We start from the raw sequence: 16932 nt of genomic DNA, 5'->3' as shown, positions 1-16932 counted from the left end.
AGATGACTAATGGAAAGTCCCGGCTCCAAGTTGTGACCAGGCAACTCCCCCCATAAAGTCATCTGTCATCATCCCATGGACTAGCCAGACAGACAGACAGCTATAAACCAGGGTTCAGAGACCACTGCGGAGCATCCTATCTGTACACATCATACCTTTGTTATTCTAACAGCCAGGAAGATGATGATTGCTCTACATTAAAAACTGGTATCACTGACACCAATGAAGATAAAACTGATAAGAGTATTAACAGTTGGTGATGACGACGATAAAGACCTGTGAAGTTTGATGGGTCTCAAGTCTGAGGTGTGCAAATGGGACTTAGTATCCCTTGCTGAAGGTTTTTGCTGATAACGGAAGCGCTCGATAAGCCAGGGAACATCAATCTTAGTGACAGAGATAGTCTCTGCTTCACACTAACAGGGTCGTAAAGGGCCTTCACCTTATATGGCCCAGCTAATAAACCCATTTGTGATGAGCCCGAAGGTCAACTGAATGGATATTTGCATTAACCTGCATGTGAGAGGTGGGTTTTGTCTTTGACAAAGTAAAGAGCATTTGGCAGTCTGACACCACTGATGGAGGGCTCAAAATTATGATCTTTGGTATTGATGTAACTGTACTTGGTTTATAACTCATAAGAGAGATTGAACTTTGGAATGACATGAGGTATCCGTAAGATACTTAAATTCTACTTGGCAGTGTCTTGCACCACAAAGTCCACTGTTGGACACACTTTTTCCATTCAGTGACCGAGGATAGCCGGCAGCATCATATCATTGCTTTTGCAACATCATTACAACGCAGACGTTTGAAGTCAGAGACCATCCCTGAAATGATCAAAGCAAGTGACACTTCAACTCATCTTGGGTTTTGATGGCAAGAACATCAGACAATGGCCTTTGTACAAGGGAGTGTGGCAGCTACATTATCTCCACTCAATTATATCTTCTCTGAAGAGTCCTCAAGGCCAAACCATAAAGCCTGATGACAGAGGCTCCAAAGATGTAACTGTATTATTGTCAAGCAGCAGTTGACAAGATGTCTCACAACCTGTTTTTACCGCCCAGCGCTGGTTTCATCCCAGACACACAACCGTTGATCTTTGAGCAAACAGGACAGTAGTGAATCAAACGATTACAATGTTCTGGGACATTGTAGCCATCTAATCAATTTCATTAGCTGCATAAATCATGACAGCTTGACATTTATTGTGGAGGTGATGGGTTGATCCTGTGGACTTGGAGACAGCTCTGGTGGTGATAAATGTTGCTATCTCTTGAGAGCACGGATAAATGGAGAGTGTGTGTGTACGGAAAGACAGAGGGAGGGTTAGAAAGAAGGAAAAAAACTGGACATGGAGCATTGGAGCCCCAAAAGGGTTGCTGTGCAGCAACAAATGTTAGACTGAGCAAATCAATGAGAGCAAAATGTTGGAGGATTCATTTGCACAATAGGGTTCAATCAATGATTTCTCATCTTTGCTTTGGTGTTTTTTAATTGTTGCCACTCCTAAAATGTGCTTTAGAGTTTGTAATTTTTGTTTGGTTGACATCTAGGACACTTTATAAAATTATTTGCTGTAAAATGTAAGGACATTATTGAATTGTTAGTTATTCCTTTGTCTAAAAGCTTTCATCCCATTATTTAGAAAGTATTAAATCCTTAATAGCGTGTTGATGATATGTCATGATATAGGGGCCATTATTTGCATTTGGCAATTCATTTTTCCTTTGCCTAAACCCCATGCAGAATGTGTTCCTCACTGGCAACCATAGTGAAAGAAACCATATGTAGCCGGTATGTCCAGACAGTATCTTTTGGCAGTAGTGACTGGCCTAACTGCTCTGGTCTTTATATATTTCCACTGTGCAAATTATCTGATTGGCCACCAGAAGAAATCACAAGGATAACCAGTGCACTAGTTACAGTCCATTTCTTAAACACAACTCCTTTTGTGTTTTATCTCAACATCATACTCAAAATGATAAACATGCTAATAGCAGCAATTACAACTATTAAGCTGCTGTTATCATTTATATCGTGTACGTGCCGAAATTACTTGAGTTTGAAATAAACCCTTTGATTTTACTTGTTGATGGCATTTGTAGAACGCCAAAACAAATAATGAGGAAATGCACAAAAAAGGAAGGACGGCATCATGTTAAACAGATGCAGGGTTCAGTATGTCTCGGTCATTTAATTTATATGTTTGTTGTGGTTAATGAAAGAGTGTGTGTTCAAGTTTATTGGTGCAATAAATACAGCTAAAATCACAGACTGCGTACCTGACAGAGAGTGTTATGAACACTAGGATCTGTGTACTCTTTCCTCGGCACACGCCATACCATTCACCTCTGTCCTGCTGATGACCTAACATCTAAGCTCTACATCTTCCCTGTAAACACAGAAGTCATACCAGTACAAAAAGACCATTGAGAGAGTGAAGATAGGCTAAAGAAGTAAGTGGATACTTTGAGTGTACAGAAGACCGAGGACCTCTTGGAGATGTTTGATCTGCATAACTGTTACTACTCTAATTATGTAATGGTTCTAGTACGTGTATAATTTGTCTCTATTTGGTGCATCAGATCAAATCAGAGTGCCCTGCTACACACAAACAAAAACACACTCATTCCCCTGAGCAGGAAATCCACGGTCAGGCCTTGTTTATTTATCTGCTGGAGAAATCTCGTCAGCGAGGCACCCGGTGTGGCTTTGGCCTTCTCAAGCATCATCATCATCATCGTGTGTAGGGCTTGACCTTGGTATAAACCCTCTGAGCCCTAAAGAAAGCCCTTGCTTGTCCCACGCACTGACCCATGTATACATGCACTTAGCCTCCAAGTCACTAGAGACTTTTCAGTTCTGTGTTTGGGCCCGCGCCCAAACTCTTAGTATATGTGTGTATATGTGTGTTGGACCAAATTGAAGAAAAGCCACAGATTTGCAGGGGGATGCCTGACCGACTAAGACACACAACTACAAAAACTGATATCTTAAAATGTCTCTTTCTCCTCATTTCCCTCCGTCTTGCATTCTGTCTAACTTCTGTCCACATCCAGTCTGCTTGTTTGAGCCAGTTTGTCCTTCCTGTACATATATTGGATTTGAAGGAAGCGGGAGAGTGGAGTAATGTAAAGCTACCAAAACCCCTCTGTTTATGTTGAAATATGCAAACGGTGTAAATATTTAGCTGGACCCTGACAAACGATATGCAATTTACTTGCCAGTTATCCGTCGTCACGTGACAATATCTCAGTGGCTGCTGTCCAGAAAAGCCCCTGATGCGATGAGAGATCCCCCTCTCTGTGTTTCCGTGTCCTTTTCTACCTACCTAAAGGAATTCCTGGTTTGAATTAGGAACTCATATTGGCAGTAGACAGAGGGACAGACAGTGTGGTCTGGTGTATGTTTCTAAATACACAAATTCAGTTTGCAAGGGGAAATGGAGATATGAAACATATGACATTGCTGAGCTCAAAAGCCAATATCAAATTTATGTAGTGCATAAATGTAAAACATTCATATATGCATGGACTGCGCTGGCATCTGAGGTACGTAAAATGAAAAGTATCCGTGGCATGACCTTTGATTCAATCTATATGCCCTCAAGTCAAGACCCTAAATCTTTCTCCCATAACCCCCCCTGCTTGCTCAGAGGCAATATGTGTCATCGGAAGAATAGGAGATCATTAGAAATAAGGCAATATTATTTTTCTTCCTGCTGCCACGTATCGATAAACTGCAACCTTTATCAAAATGAAGAGGGAGGAAGTGATATATCATTATCTGAAAAGGCATGCCACAGCAGTAGGCAGCAGTGCTGTGTAGGCAATCCTCTTAGGCCAAAAGGTAGGGTTATTTATTGGGTCTCAACCCTGCGGCTGTCACAGCATCTGCTACCGGAAGATCTATCGGCACGCCCTTATTCACTTATGATTATTACTGATCATCTGCCCAAATGGCTTATCAATAAAGCGAAGGCCAAGCAGATAATTTATCTGTATGGTTCTGTCGATAGCAAGTTCAGTGTCAACGGCCTTAAAAGGATAGGGGGCGTTGGACGTCAGGTGATGGATGATCATACAAGGCCCTGATGAAAATATGACCCTTTTAATAAATTTGCAGAAATCCTGCTCTCTTCCTCCTCCCTCCACCTCCATTTGCATTCCTCTCACTCTCTTTTTCATGAAAGTGAGCGTCTTTCCCAAGGTTTGTTTGCTGACTAAGTGCAAACCTCACCTTATAACGCCACTTTCTTACAGAGAAATGAGTTCAATCGCGGCAACTGTGAGATGTATGAGAACAAATATTGAACCCGCTCATTTCTACAAAGCATATATAATGTGTGTCAGCTAGACCACACATGTCTATTCAAGACCTGTGAATCATACAGGACATTGAAATGATGAGACAAACCTGCCCTGAGTCGATGCAAAGCCTGCCAGGATATTTCAGTACGACATTTTCTTCATAAATCACACAAAGACTCTTAGGACACGCGGGGTCAACGCTCGTTCTGTAAATATCAGCCGTTTGTATTTGACAAGTGGCCGTGACTTTCCAGAGTCGCACAATAGTTCCGAGTGTTTGTCTTCCAAATCTAACCTTTGTGCGCTAAGCCCTATCTCACCAACAGTTCTCAGTTCCGTCACAGGCCGCACCCTGCATAGACCCATCTGGATGTAGGGTTGGGTAACAGTGTGCGCCTTAGCGTGGTGTGATAAGTGTCAAGCTAATCTGATCTCTCCTCTTTCTTTCAGACACTGGCATCTCATGCATTCCTTTGGCGTGCGTTCCCTTTTGCTTTTACCAATGAACTGTATAATTTTCTCACATTAAGCTGCGGAGCAAAATGCAGATGGAGATAAGGCATCAAACAGTGATTATATTCATAATTACCTTCTTTATCAACTAGGACAGAGAAAGAGAGGGAACAAAAGAGAGGAAATTCCCTATCAGCATTCCCATGGATGTTTGCCTTGGCCAAGCACCTCAAGTCTTCTGCTCATTAAAGTCATCATTAATATATATTATCTGATGGACGCCCAGTTTCCTGGTATTTGCAGTGCAAACTTCTATCCTGTGTCCTCGTCTCCTAGCCTGGTCTCCCCGCCTACCTACTTAAGCTCAGTGAGCAACCTCATTGTTGAGGCATGTTTTTAAGAGGTCATAGCTCTGGTCTTGTTTTGGGTCTGCTGTTAAGGCCCCTATCTGTGGGAAGCCTCAAAATAGCCTCATTTTACTCCCCTTTAAAGGTCAAGCCACGAGAAAAAGACTTGGAGCTACAACCAGGCACCATCTGACTAAATGCTAAAAAGCCGACTGAATCAGACGTGTATCCTTAGTCAAACAATCCCTGATTCTGGCAGGAACGTGTAAAAGGTTCGCTATCAGGGTGTCAAATGATAGCAAGAGACCTCAGAGAAAAACACAGGAGACTTTATATCCTCAGTTCTTTTTCTTCCTTTTTTGGAATAGTGCTTTTACATTGAATGTAAAATGTTCCAATCAGATTTGCCAGTATCTGCGAGTCAGGGGAGTCAGATCCATTTGTTGAGATCATGTTTGACATGATGGTTAGCTCCTATTTTAAAGGCTACAGCAATGAGAAACAGAGCCTCCACTTTCATCTTTTCTTTCTTTTTTTTCTTCCTTTCTCTCTGACACAAATACACTTTCTCTGCAGTTTAGTATTCAACACGACCCACAGTGAAAGACCGCTTCCTTTCCCATCTATACGTCAAAAAGATCAATAACCAGTCCAGGGCATTGCCACCGCAATGAAACCCTGTCAAAGTGCCAAGAAGCTGCAAAAGTTCCCAATAAATGCGTAGCAAAACTTTCAATTTGTGGCTTTCTTGGTGTGGCTGTTGCAGCCAATGGGTTGTCAGTCAGGGCCCCCGTTCAAAAAGCCCTGAGGTTTGTTTGCTGCTCGTTCTTTTTGGAAACTTGCGGCTTTGTGACATCCGCAGCCATCCATTGAGCCGTGTTGCTGTATTGCCTCATATTATCCAGAGTTGAGGAGAATTGTTTTTGGCGACAGAATGCTAACATTTTCCTACTTGGGGCCCTCTTCTCCTCTCGCCTCAGGATGAGGATGATGATGAGCAAGCTTCATGAGGTCGTCCTCTAGTTGCTATGGCTACGTAGCCCTCTCATTGGTTTGACTGGAAGTCATGATACGTGGGACATTCTATGAAGGTTTGACTTGAGCTGTACGCACAAAACCACCACATATGCTTCATGGGCCCTATACAGAAAACCCTTTTTTGGGCATTTCTGCTGTTTTTTCATGTTAAACGAGTTCTGGAAATAAACTGAGCGGGATCTCGCTCCGTCATGTGTTTCAGGCCTTGACATGTCTTGTGAAAACAATGAGGCAGTCCACTCACTGAGTGTCTCTCCCCATGTCTTGTTTTCTTTGTCCGCTTGGTCATCATGGCATGTCAATACGAATGGTGCTAAGGTGGTGTTGAAAAACTCCTGACTCTGTCCAATAACAAAAGCTGTGCTATGAAACACTAATAATGGTGGGATTTTCCCTCCTGCCTAGTGTGAAAGCACACATCACAGACATGGTAAGGTACATACACACTCAAACACACACACACACACACACACACACACACACACACACACACACACACACACACACACACACACACACACACACACACACACACACACACACACACACACACACACACACACATTCACACATACACAAACACACACATTTACACTCACCCCTAATGAGGGTCTGGACAGCTCTTGGTGGAAGGATTCTGCAGGTGGCTGCACTTTCATCAAGCCACGACTGGATTTGTTTATGTTTGAGGTCATATGGGCCAGAGAGAGACGTTTTTTGTGCCCAGACCCACACACTTTCTAATTACCCTCACTTCAGTGTTTTCTCTTTGCCATAAGACATATTGACATGTCAGCATCCAGCAGGGTAGATACAGAACAAATGGACAATTTTACCTCTCTGTGTAGTGGAAAATCTATCCCTCTCAACATAGGCCAGTTTCTATTTGGACCTGTCTAACCGACCCAGAGTAAAAGTCATTTTGAGATGACTCTGACACGTGCAATAAATCATTGCGCCGCCAGTCAGTGGCCAATCACATTTTCCGTCCCTAATTAATAGCTTATTTATTTGCTTGGCGGGTTCCTACTGCATAGCTTGCTATTTTATGTGTTTTTTGTCTGGTATGTGTGTCTGTGTGCGCGTGTGTGTGTGTTTGTGCAGGCAATACAGTATGCCAGTGTTGAAAGAGCATCTCCACCTACCTCTGTGTTGTTATTGTCATCATTGCACAAGCCCTTTTTTCACCACTGGAAACCCTGATCGTTTAAAAAGAAACTCATTGGGTAACTTTTTTACAGACAATAGCAATTTGGATTACAATTGCATCGAATGCAAAGCCGGGGAGCTTTATAATTAGCAATTTCCTGACAGTCAGCTCAGCGTTTTCTGTACCCAAAACTGAGGTTTGGACGATAGAGAGCCCACACCCTCCCGACCCCCCACCTGAAGCTGAAAGACATTAAGGCATCAGTAAAACCACTCATGTCTGCTTGCATGTCTTCTGCAGTTTTAGGTTACTCTCGCACAATTTGATACACACGCATATTTACACTTGGCATGTAGCTGAACAGAGCAGGGGGAAAGTCTAAAAATCGTCCTATAGTTGTTGAACGCCTGGTAGCGTTTTAGACGACTCAGCCAAGCTGTTGGTTTTGTAAACTGTTACAGCTGGTGTTGCGCATTAAAAGAAAGGGGGAAGTCCTCTTCTCTCTCTCTCCCTCTCTTTTACTCTCTCTCACTCTCTCTATGTCCATTTTACAGGCACATTTTTACTTACAGGGTAACTTCATTTGTCATCCTGAAACCCCTTTTGCTCTACCACACAGATGTAACATTGAAGGGTTACACTGTGTAATCCACAAAATATATGAGTGAAAATAGTAAAATCGAGAGTAACACATTTTGAGAAAAAATAAATGTTTGCTTTTAGGCGAAAATAGCTCATTGTAAACTGCCTCTTCATTTTTTTCAAACCAGCGCACCAGAATCTATCGCTATTTTAACAGAAGCCAAACCATATTTCTCTCAGGAATAAAATACACTCACATATGCCCCCTCACACAATGCTGCATAGATGCAAGCATTCGTATCGTGTCTGCAAATTTCCCCGCTGCGGGACTAATAAAGGATTATCTTATCTTATCTTATCTTATCTTACTGATTCATTTAACTCTATTCAGCAATTAACCAGCAATTTGAAGCATTATATGCAAATAAATCAACAATACCTGCGCACTTTCGTTCACTTGTACACACTTTATTAACACCTATTTAATATTGTTACTGTCAAGAGTTTTTTCATCCATGGGCATCTGACGTAAACCAAAAAAGTAAAGGATTTCTGTGTACGATCATGAACACACAATACGATGTACTATATATTTTCAAAGATTTTTATAACAACTGAGAAAAAGCTGATCAGGCCCCTTAGCTTTGTATATTTATTTTATGGACAGAAGCTGATCTGACTTTGATGAAACTTACTGCACCTCACCTCTCATGGTTTTGACTGGTAACTGTAGCGCCCCTATTTTGAAAGGGTGCAAATTTTTCTAAATAGTGGCGTTACAGTTACCAGTCAAAATGATGTGACAAATTTGATTGGCCACGAGGGACACGGCATCTCTTGTTGTTGCGTTGTGTGAAGCTGATTTCAGGAACAGGATGCTTCTGTAAAGGTTTAGATGACGTTTAAGTAGGCTGAGAACACTGTTGTAAGTATCTGTGGTGTAATTGCTCCCATTTGCTGAGGCTGAGAAACAGATCCCTTGACAGCTTAATGTAGGAAACCACTTCGTACGGCACGCCGGTGCACATGTGGCCCATCTGGTTCACTGTTTAGTGAGAGGAGAGAAAGAAGAGTTGAGAGTGAATTAATGTTGAGATAACTGTTTTTCTAATTTACTAGGGAACAAGTAGACTCACAGAGAAAGTTACCGTATGAACACCTTTATCTAGAGGCACATGTGAGTGCACACACCCACAGTCTCCTAAACACAATTCATAATCACCTCAAGTGAATTGAGGCCTTGTATAGAAAGTCGCATAAAAGAAGTTGCTGTATGCCAGAACTGAAAGAATGGCTCCACAGTCTCCATGGCAGATTTCACAGCAGATAAATGTCTATTCGCCCAATCACGGTGGGCCACGCTGGTTGAGGAAATACAAACTTCAATATGTCAGCTCTAATGTAAAGGCAACCAGTCTTGCCACAACACCCAAACAACACACCTACTGTGAAAGGGGCAGATGAGGAGGATAGGGAGTCTGTGCTGGGGAAGTTTTATGGGCCTAATTTCACTTAAACTCAGTAAGTACCACGCTGATCCCTCACCCCACCTAAATCTGCTCTGAAAACAGTCTGCATCTCTTCTTTGATCCTCACTTGCCATCAATGGGCTTCTGAGAGGGAAAGAAAGAGACAGACAGACGGAGAGAGACTCTGGGTTGCCATTATATGTGAAATGCCCCCTCATTGCAGCAGGGCAGCCCCATCTCTTCATCATTCCCCCACTTCCTTCATTTCCTCTGGCAGACACTGGGAGCATTCTACCACCCATCTGCCCCAGTAAATATTGCTTGAAGGCTTAATTATACACACACACACACACTCACACTTACTCACACACACACACTCAGCTAAATTTCCTGCAACGCTGAAGCGGAGAATTAAAATCTGTGGGGCATTCATTCATCAGAGCGTGTGTGTGTGTGTGTGTGTGTGTGTGTGTGTGTGTGTGTGTGTGTAGTGTTATTTTTGCTTCTGTGTATGTTTTTGTGACCCCTCAGTCCATTATTATATCCCTCTGGTCACATTTGTAGCCCAGAGGGTCTGTGTGATGAACTGTGAACACCCTGTGCTTGTGTCGTCAAGCAGCGACGGTCACAACCCATGGCCGAGTCCCTGTGAAGCACAGGAATCAATATTCTCTTTTCATTCTTTATAAAAACTGATTTTCTTCTCATCAAATCAAATGTTGTTGCCTGGTTTATTGTTTTTCTTGACTTTGGAATAACAGTGTGGGGTTTTTGGAACCATTAAATGCTTCACCAATGTATATCTTCTTTTTTTGTGTTTTCTCAGCAGATGATGAATGACCATGACGAAGCCTCCCCTGACAGCTGCATCAAAAAGGTAGGATAGTTACACCGGTTGTTTCTATTTTATGAATCCTGTCTCTGTACGCCTGCCTCACATGACAACTATCATGCTGGATTTATCTTTACATCAAAAGTATGGAAAGTCATTGTGAGGGGGAAGTGATTAAGTCACAGTTTATAGCAAACATAAAAAGTAGAAAGACATTTATTTTTACATTTGTATGTCTGCATTTGTAAGACAATGAAAGAAAGTTTCCTCTCAACTCCTCTGGCTCTGCTGGATCGCATACACACTAAATATCTCCAAAAATGCACATCCAGCTGCAGTTTTGTTTGAGAATTTTTTTGGGTTTACAGAAAAAGATCATCTGCGTGCTTTGAGTTGTTTGAATACATACATACATATATATATATATATATATATATATATATATATATATATATATATATATATATATATATATATATATATTACTATCATGAATATTTGTATTAGAATTACATTAAATTAGCTTTCTACAAAAGACTCAGCTCAGCATGCAAAGGCTTGAAATAAATCATCCTTATTTTAAGAATTAATTGGCAAGTGTTTCAATATCTAAAAAAGCCCTTCTTATCGAATAACTGAAAATCCCTCTTCACTCACACAAAAGCACAAATGCACAAATGTGAGAAACGCACACACACTGTGACCGACACGTCCCATTGACCAGTCACTGACCACTTTATGAGGTGATAAATTTATTGAAGAGGTTGGGCAGTTTGCTTTTACGGCCAGTGTCGCCGGGTCAAGACAGGACAGCGAGAGAGTTCATGTCCATCTAATGGTCCATGAAAGAACAATGTTTGCAGCAGAGTGGACACTCCTTCTGAAATAGACTGAAGCAGTTCGGCTGTGCTCCTAGTCAAGTCAATGGCAGGAGAGTTGAGACCCGAATCAATAATTGAAAATGGGATAGCAGTAAATTATGTGTGGTTTTATCAGATTAGAAGAGCAATCCATATTTGCAGTATGGCACCAGTATTCAAACTACTCCCAAACCCACTATTGGCATTGTCTTTTTTTTTTCTTTTTCACTTCAGAATTGATTGACTGACCTTGCATCCCAATATTAATACGATACAAAAATGGTTGAAATATGAGCTTTAGTTGGAAATATTTGTTTACAATTCTTAGGTGGACTTTGATTAATGTTGGTTAAAAATGTTGGTTAAAACTGAGCTAAAAACATTCATTATGTCACATGAGTGGCGTTCATTATTGATTTAGCTGTCAAAGAAATTGAGACTGAGATGTGGAATTTGTCTGCAAAGTTTGCATGGCCTGCTTGTCTTATCTTACATGACATGATGGTCAAAACACCAGGAGCAGAACTAATGGTGGACTATTTTTCAATAGATAATCCAGCTCCCCTTAACAGAAGCAGTGTGTGAGAAGAGACTCCTTGTGAGCAGCCTTAGCAAGACATATTTCACTTACACTTTTGGCATACTTCACAATTATGACCAGTCTGGCCCTTAGAAAAACAAAAATCTCATACATGTCCTCATTTGCATTTCAGGTCAAGGGTCTTGTTGCTGTTCCCTCTAAAACAGGCGGGCATGCAAATCACAGACTGCCTGGTTGATTTGAAATCCTACATTACTCAATGAGTTTATTTTAAGAGTTGACCGCAGGTGGTTTGGGCTGTTCCCTGTTCCCCACATGTTCGTACAATGTGGAAAAACCTAGACGGATTCATAAACTACCTCACCGCCCTTCACATAAGAGTGGCCCGTGCACGCCGCTCTGCACGCACACACATTTACACTCTCAGAAATGCAAAGACGCGCATACACACACACACATGCACTGGTCGAAGCGTAATGTGCAACACACACTCCCAGACTCACACAGATGACAGAATACAGACATACAGTATGCTTACCTGGGGTACATAAAATCCAAACACACACACACACACACACACACACACACACACACACACACACACACACACACACACACACACACACACACACACACACTGGCCACATCTCATTATGCAGAGTGTGAGTCGCGGTGGGCCCTCATCGGGCGGTGGCAGACCACATGCCTGTTATGAATATGAATGAAATTATGCATGAGCTATTCCTTATGACATGACTCATTCATCCACATCGTGCAGTCACTCACACACACACACAGTGCATGGGCACACGCACATAAACATTGACTTCTCCTTTCTCCACCATATCATTAACATCGCTATGCTTGATTAAGGCAGAATGTTAATTGAGTTGTAGCTTGTGAATAAACTAGTTCACTGCTGAAAGGTGTGTGTGTGTGTGTGTGTGTGTGTGTGTGTGTGTGTGTGTGTGTGTGTGTGTGTGTGTGTGTGTGTGTGTGTGTGTGTGTGTGTGTGTGTGTTTTGCATGACTGCAAGCGCTATTAGTTTTTATTTGTTTCTGTACTTTACATTACAGAAAAAAAAGACATGTTCTCTTCTTTTGTATAGAGGGAAATATCCGTACATTATCGAGTCAATGTAAACTATATTTCAGCCACTATGGTTATTTCTATATAGGCAGGCTGACATCTCTTGCACAAAACAGGCAGACTACATGGGTGGATTAATAAATGAAATGAGATGTATGAGTACTGGAAGACATAAAGAGGGGCAACTTTAGGTTTCTCTCTCTGTTTGAATAAAGTCCAGAAGCAAGAGGTCCTGACACAGATATTTAAGTAATAAAATATTTAGTAACCTCATCAATATGTGCCAACTTCATAAGTTATACCATTACCGCACACGAATCATAAAAATAATGACATAAAAGTAAAATAAAACAAACAAGAAAAATCAGGATATTATTTACAAAAGATATATGTCTTTTAGAGAATTATATATATTTATATATGCATAACCCACTAGAATCTCAATAATACACGTCCCCTCTGTGGGACGTGTATTTTAATTGGATACAAACCTATCAATAATATTATAGGTATTATAGAAACATTTGTATTTCTTTCCACGTATTGACACGTTCAAACTGACCATGAACACGGATTCATTCAACCTTACTAAGTCAGTCTGAAAAGAATGTAAAGGCAAGTGGGGGGCACTGGTAGGTTAATGCAAGGGATAAAACGGAAGCAAAGATGTTATTGTAGCTTCTCCAGTCCACTTACTGAAAGCTGCCCAGAGCTAACAACTGTGTGTGTGTGTGTGTGTGTGTGTGTGTGTGTGTGTGTGTGTGTGTGTGTGTGTGTGTGTGTGTGTGTGTGTGTGTGTGTGTGTGTGTGTGTGTGTGTGTGTGTGTGTGTGTGTGTGTGTGTGTGTGTGTGTGTGTGAGAGAGAGAGGTTTAAGGCCTTGGATTCATATCCAGCGCTTGCTTAGATATGGATCGAGCCATAATGGCTTACACACAGTATGCATCTTTGCACCCCACCCACAGGCAGAAAATAAAAAGATGTGTTATCGGAGTTCCCTCTCTGCTTACTTCATCCATCCTCTACCTCTCATTTCATCCCCTACTCTCTCTCAGCAGATGCTTTGGTGTTGTTGGAGCTATAGATTGCTATCGGTGGCTATTGATGGTAGGATCAAGGATTGTTTGGTTTGGTCCGGTCCGGCCATATAAAACAGGACTATCTGTCTGTTTAGCTGTCTAGGCCCTGCTTACGTATATTCTCATTCACCCACCGCAGATATACTTTAGTCTGTGTGAGTGTGTGTGTGCACGGGGAAGTTAATAGGGTATCGGAGGACTTGTGTTTCTTTTTGGATTCCTTGGATTTGAAAGTGGTAGCCAGATAGGGAGCAGGGGTTAAGAAGGCAGTCTTTGCACTGTGTATGTGTTTTGTGTGTGTGTGCATGTGTGTGTGTGCGTGTGTGTGTGTGTGTGTGTGTGTGTGTGTGTGTGTGTGTGTGTGTGTGTGTGTGTGTGTGTGTGTGTGTGTGTGTTAATCCTCATCTTCAGAGGAGCGCTGCTGTCCATCCTGACGTGTGTAAACACTCCAGCAGATCAGATGGCAGATAATGACTTCCAGATAGACACCCTCCATTCAACCAACGGCAAAAAAATCAATGAGCACTGATTGCTTTTTTCCCAAGACGATCATCTCCCCCGAAGGCTACTATCTATCTCTCTCTCCTTCTATCTCCTCTGTCTCTCTCAATTTCTCTGTCTCTCTCGCTCTCCAAGGCCCATTCATTCACCTCTCAATACAACTGAGATTGAATCAATTCATGCTGCTTTTCACAGGGGATTTACTCTGAAAAGATACAGCGGAATATCTCTTTAAGACGATCAAGTCTTTGCAACTTCGCCTATGTCACTCTTCCTCACTTATTTGTCTGAGTGAAGGTGGACATGGTTGCCTAACATATTTCTATTTAGCACTCATGATTTCCAGATAGTGATTTGTGTCTTTCTTTCTATTCTTGACAGAGATGTTTTAAAGTCAAACTCCAGCACTATTTTTTTGTGACGCAACATATGCAGTAAATGATTAAGATGCTGCATAAGTTGCAAATGTAGAGAGGGGTTCATATGAACTCTGACCTATAAGTAGATTTTTCCCACTCCATGTTGAAAGATAAGGGAGCCAGTTGGGGGTCAGCTGCAGTTGTGAGTCCATGTGCGTGTGTGTGCATAGTTGTCTGTGAATGTCTTTTTTTTTGCCTCATATCAAGCCGGGGAATTGAATCTCTAAATATGCTAGCTAAATGACCCTTAATGTATGAGGGCTATTATGTGGACAGAGGGAGGCTCATGGGTCACAGAAGTGATCCAGTGCTCCAGGCCATAGTTTACCCCCTGCCAACAGCGCTACACTCCCCCATCCCTCCCCCCTGCTTAAATAGGCTCATGATTGATTGATAATTATGATAATTTGTTTGAAATGATTATCTGGATATTATAATCACTGCCACCCCCGGTGCGCCACGGGGGCAAGTCATTTTTCATACTGCTGAACGTCACAAATGCCCCCTGGTTACAGAGGTGGCTCTGTGTGTGTGTGTGTGAGGGGCTGGGGGTAGGGGGGCACTTTTGAGCAAATTTTACCTAATGGCCAAACTGATGCCAGTGATGCCATTGCGCCCCAAAATATTTTTATAATAGAGTTACATTGTTAAAGAGACATCTGTGAGTGAGTGAATATTTATTTTTTGTAAATTAACTTACCAGTTAAAACACATGAAAAGCCCTTATTTAAATAATTTGGTCCTACAACTCGTAACATTCACTGATAGTCCAATCCAGAGTCATTTCCGTTCCTCAGTTTGTGTGAATGAGAAAGAGGATGGGCCGAGGGCTGGTAGGCGGAGTTAAAGGATATAGAATGGCCCATGGATATAGAATGTTGCTACAAGATCCTGGTAAATATATCAGAATTTTTAACTCTGAAGTCAAGCTTACTCTGCTTCATGCGCACCATACCAACTTTTTTAGGAATGAATGGGATCCTGCCACCAACGCTGTATCCAGTTCTCTTCATACATCCATGAGCTGGCTCCCAAGAGCTATGGCTTGTCTGTGGATTGATTTGACCAGACGCAGACATTGTTTCGCAGGCCTAGAAAGTTAGATTTAACCAAAACATCTCTGTTGCATTCAAATTTTACTCAGTCTGGCAAAGATACTATGCATGTCAATTAACAGTTTGAATAATTGTTAAATTTCTACTTATTAAGCAAAATTCCAAACATTTTCATTTATATCTGTTTTGGACTGTTGGTAAGACAAAATAAGCAATTTAAAGACTTCACTTGACTCTGTGGCATTTATTTTCAGACATTTAATTTACTAAAATAACTAATTAAGGGACTAATAGTGACAGGAAATGTAGTGAGTAGGAGGTGAGATAAATAGATACATAGAAAAGTTTGTCAACACAAAATTGAAGAAGAAAGACTTTACCTGTATGATTTACTTCATGTCTGCGCTTGAAAACTAAACCGATGCATGATCAGGAAGTTCCCAAACATCTTCTTGTCATTCTCGGGTGGTGAGCAAACACTGCGTCGCTCCAATCATCCCGTCTTCTCTGTCATTTTGAAAGGAAGAGAAGGGGAGGAGTGTGTGTGCATGTGTGTCTTGTGGGGGGGTGCAGGAATAATATTTGCGGTTTTCGCTTCGCCCCGAGATGACTTAATGATGATATGGGTCTCTTTCTTCTGCTGGGCAGGGTTACATTTTAATGGGCCCTGAGTGACATGTTTTCATTCGGCTCTGTAACCTGCCCCCCACCCCACACCCCCATCCAGCAGCACCACCGACACCACCGTCACCACCTTCATTCACATCCCCCTCCCTTCAAAATATACACCGCCAAATCCTGCACTGCGTCAGGTCAGACGAGGGGAAAAAAAGGTGGTTTAAAACCGGAGGCGGTGAGCACCGAGCTTCCATGTAGTGTTTGTGTAGAAGGTTACCGAGGGATGGGGAGTGGTTCCTCGCAGACACACAGACAAATATGCAGAGACTGAGCTCACATGGTCGAAACCATGTATGTTGGGGAATGTTTGGATCCTAAGGCAGGATAATCTTTCAAAGCATACCGCTTGCCTCCGAACATCAACCTGTACTTATAAGGTGAAATTGAAAATGAAATATTCCCCTGAAAAACTCAATGCATGTAAGTTTAAAAGGTGATTCTGAAAAGTTTGTAGCTCGCTGCATCGCAGAGGACGGCTGGTCACTGGCACTCCTGCAAATCTGCTGTTGATCCGTCTGTTCAAGA

General features: G+C 41.9%; 1 protein-coding gene across 1 annotated transcript in view; it reads left to right on the top strand.

The window, feature by feature from the left end:
* Positions 1-16932, top strand: part of LOC129099420 (histone-lysine N-methyltransferase PRDM16-like) — a 153610-nt gene that overhangs the window by 83282 nt on the left and 53396 nt on the right. The window contains exon 3 of the mRNA XM_054608656.1: positions 10182-10232. Coding sequence (XP_054464631.1) covers positions 10182-10232 — 51 coding nt within the window. The remainder of the gene's footprint in view (positions 1-10181; positions 10233-16932) is intronic.

Source organism: Anoplopoma fimbria, chromosome 12 (genome assembly GCF_027596085.1).
Source record: "Anoplopoma fimbria isolate UVic2021 breed Golden Eagle Sablefish chromosome 12, Afim_UVic_2022, whole genome shotgun sequence".
Classification (NCBI taxonomy): Eukaryota; Metazoa; Chordata; class Actinopteri; order Perciformes; family Anoplopomatidae; genus Anoplopoma; species Anoplopoma fimbria.
Note: the sequence above shows the minus strand (reverse complement) of the source record. Positions and strands in the feature narration are given on the sequence as shown.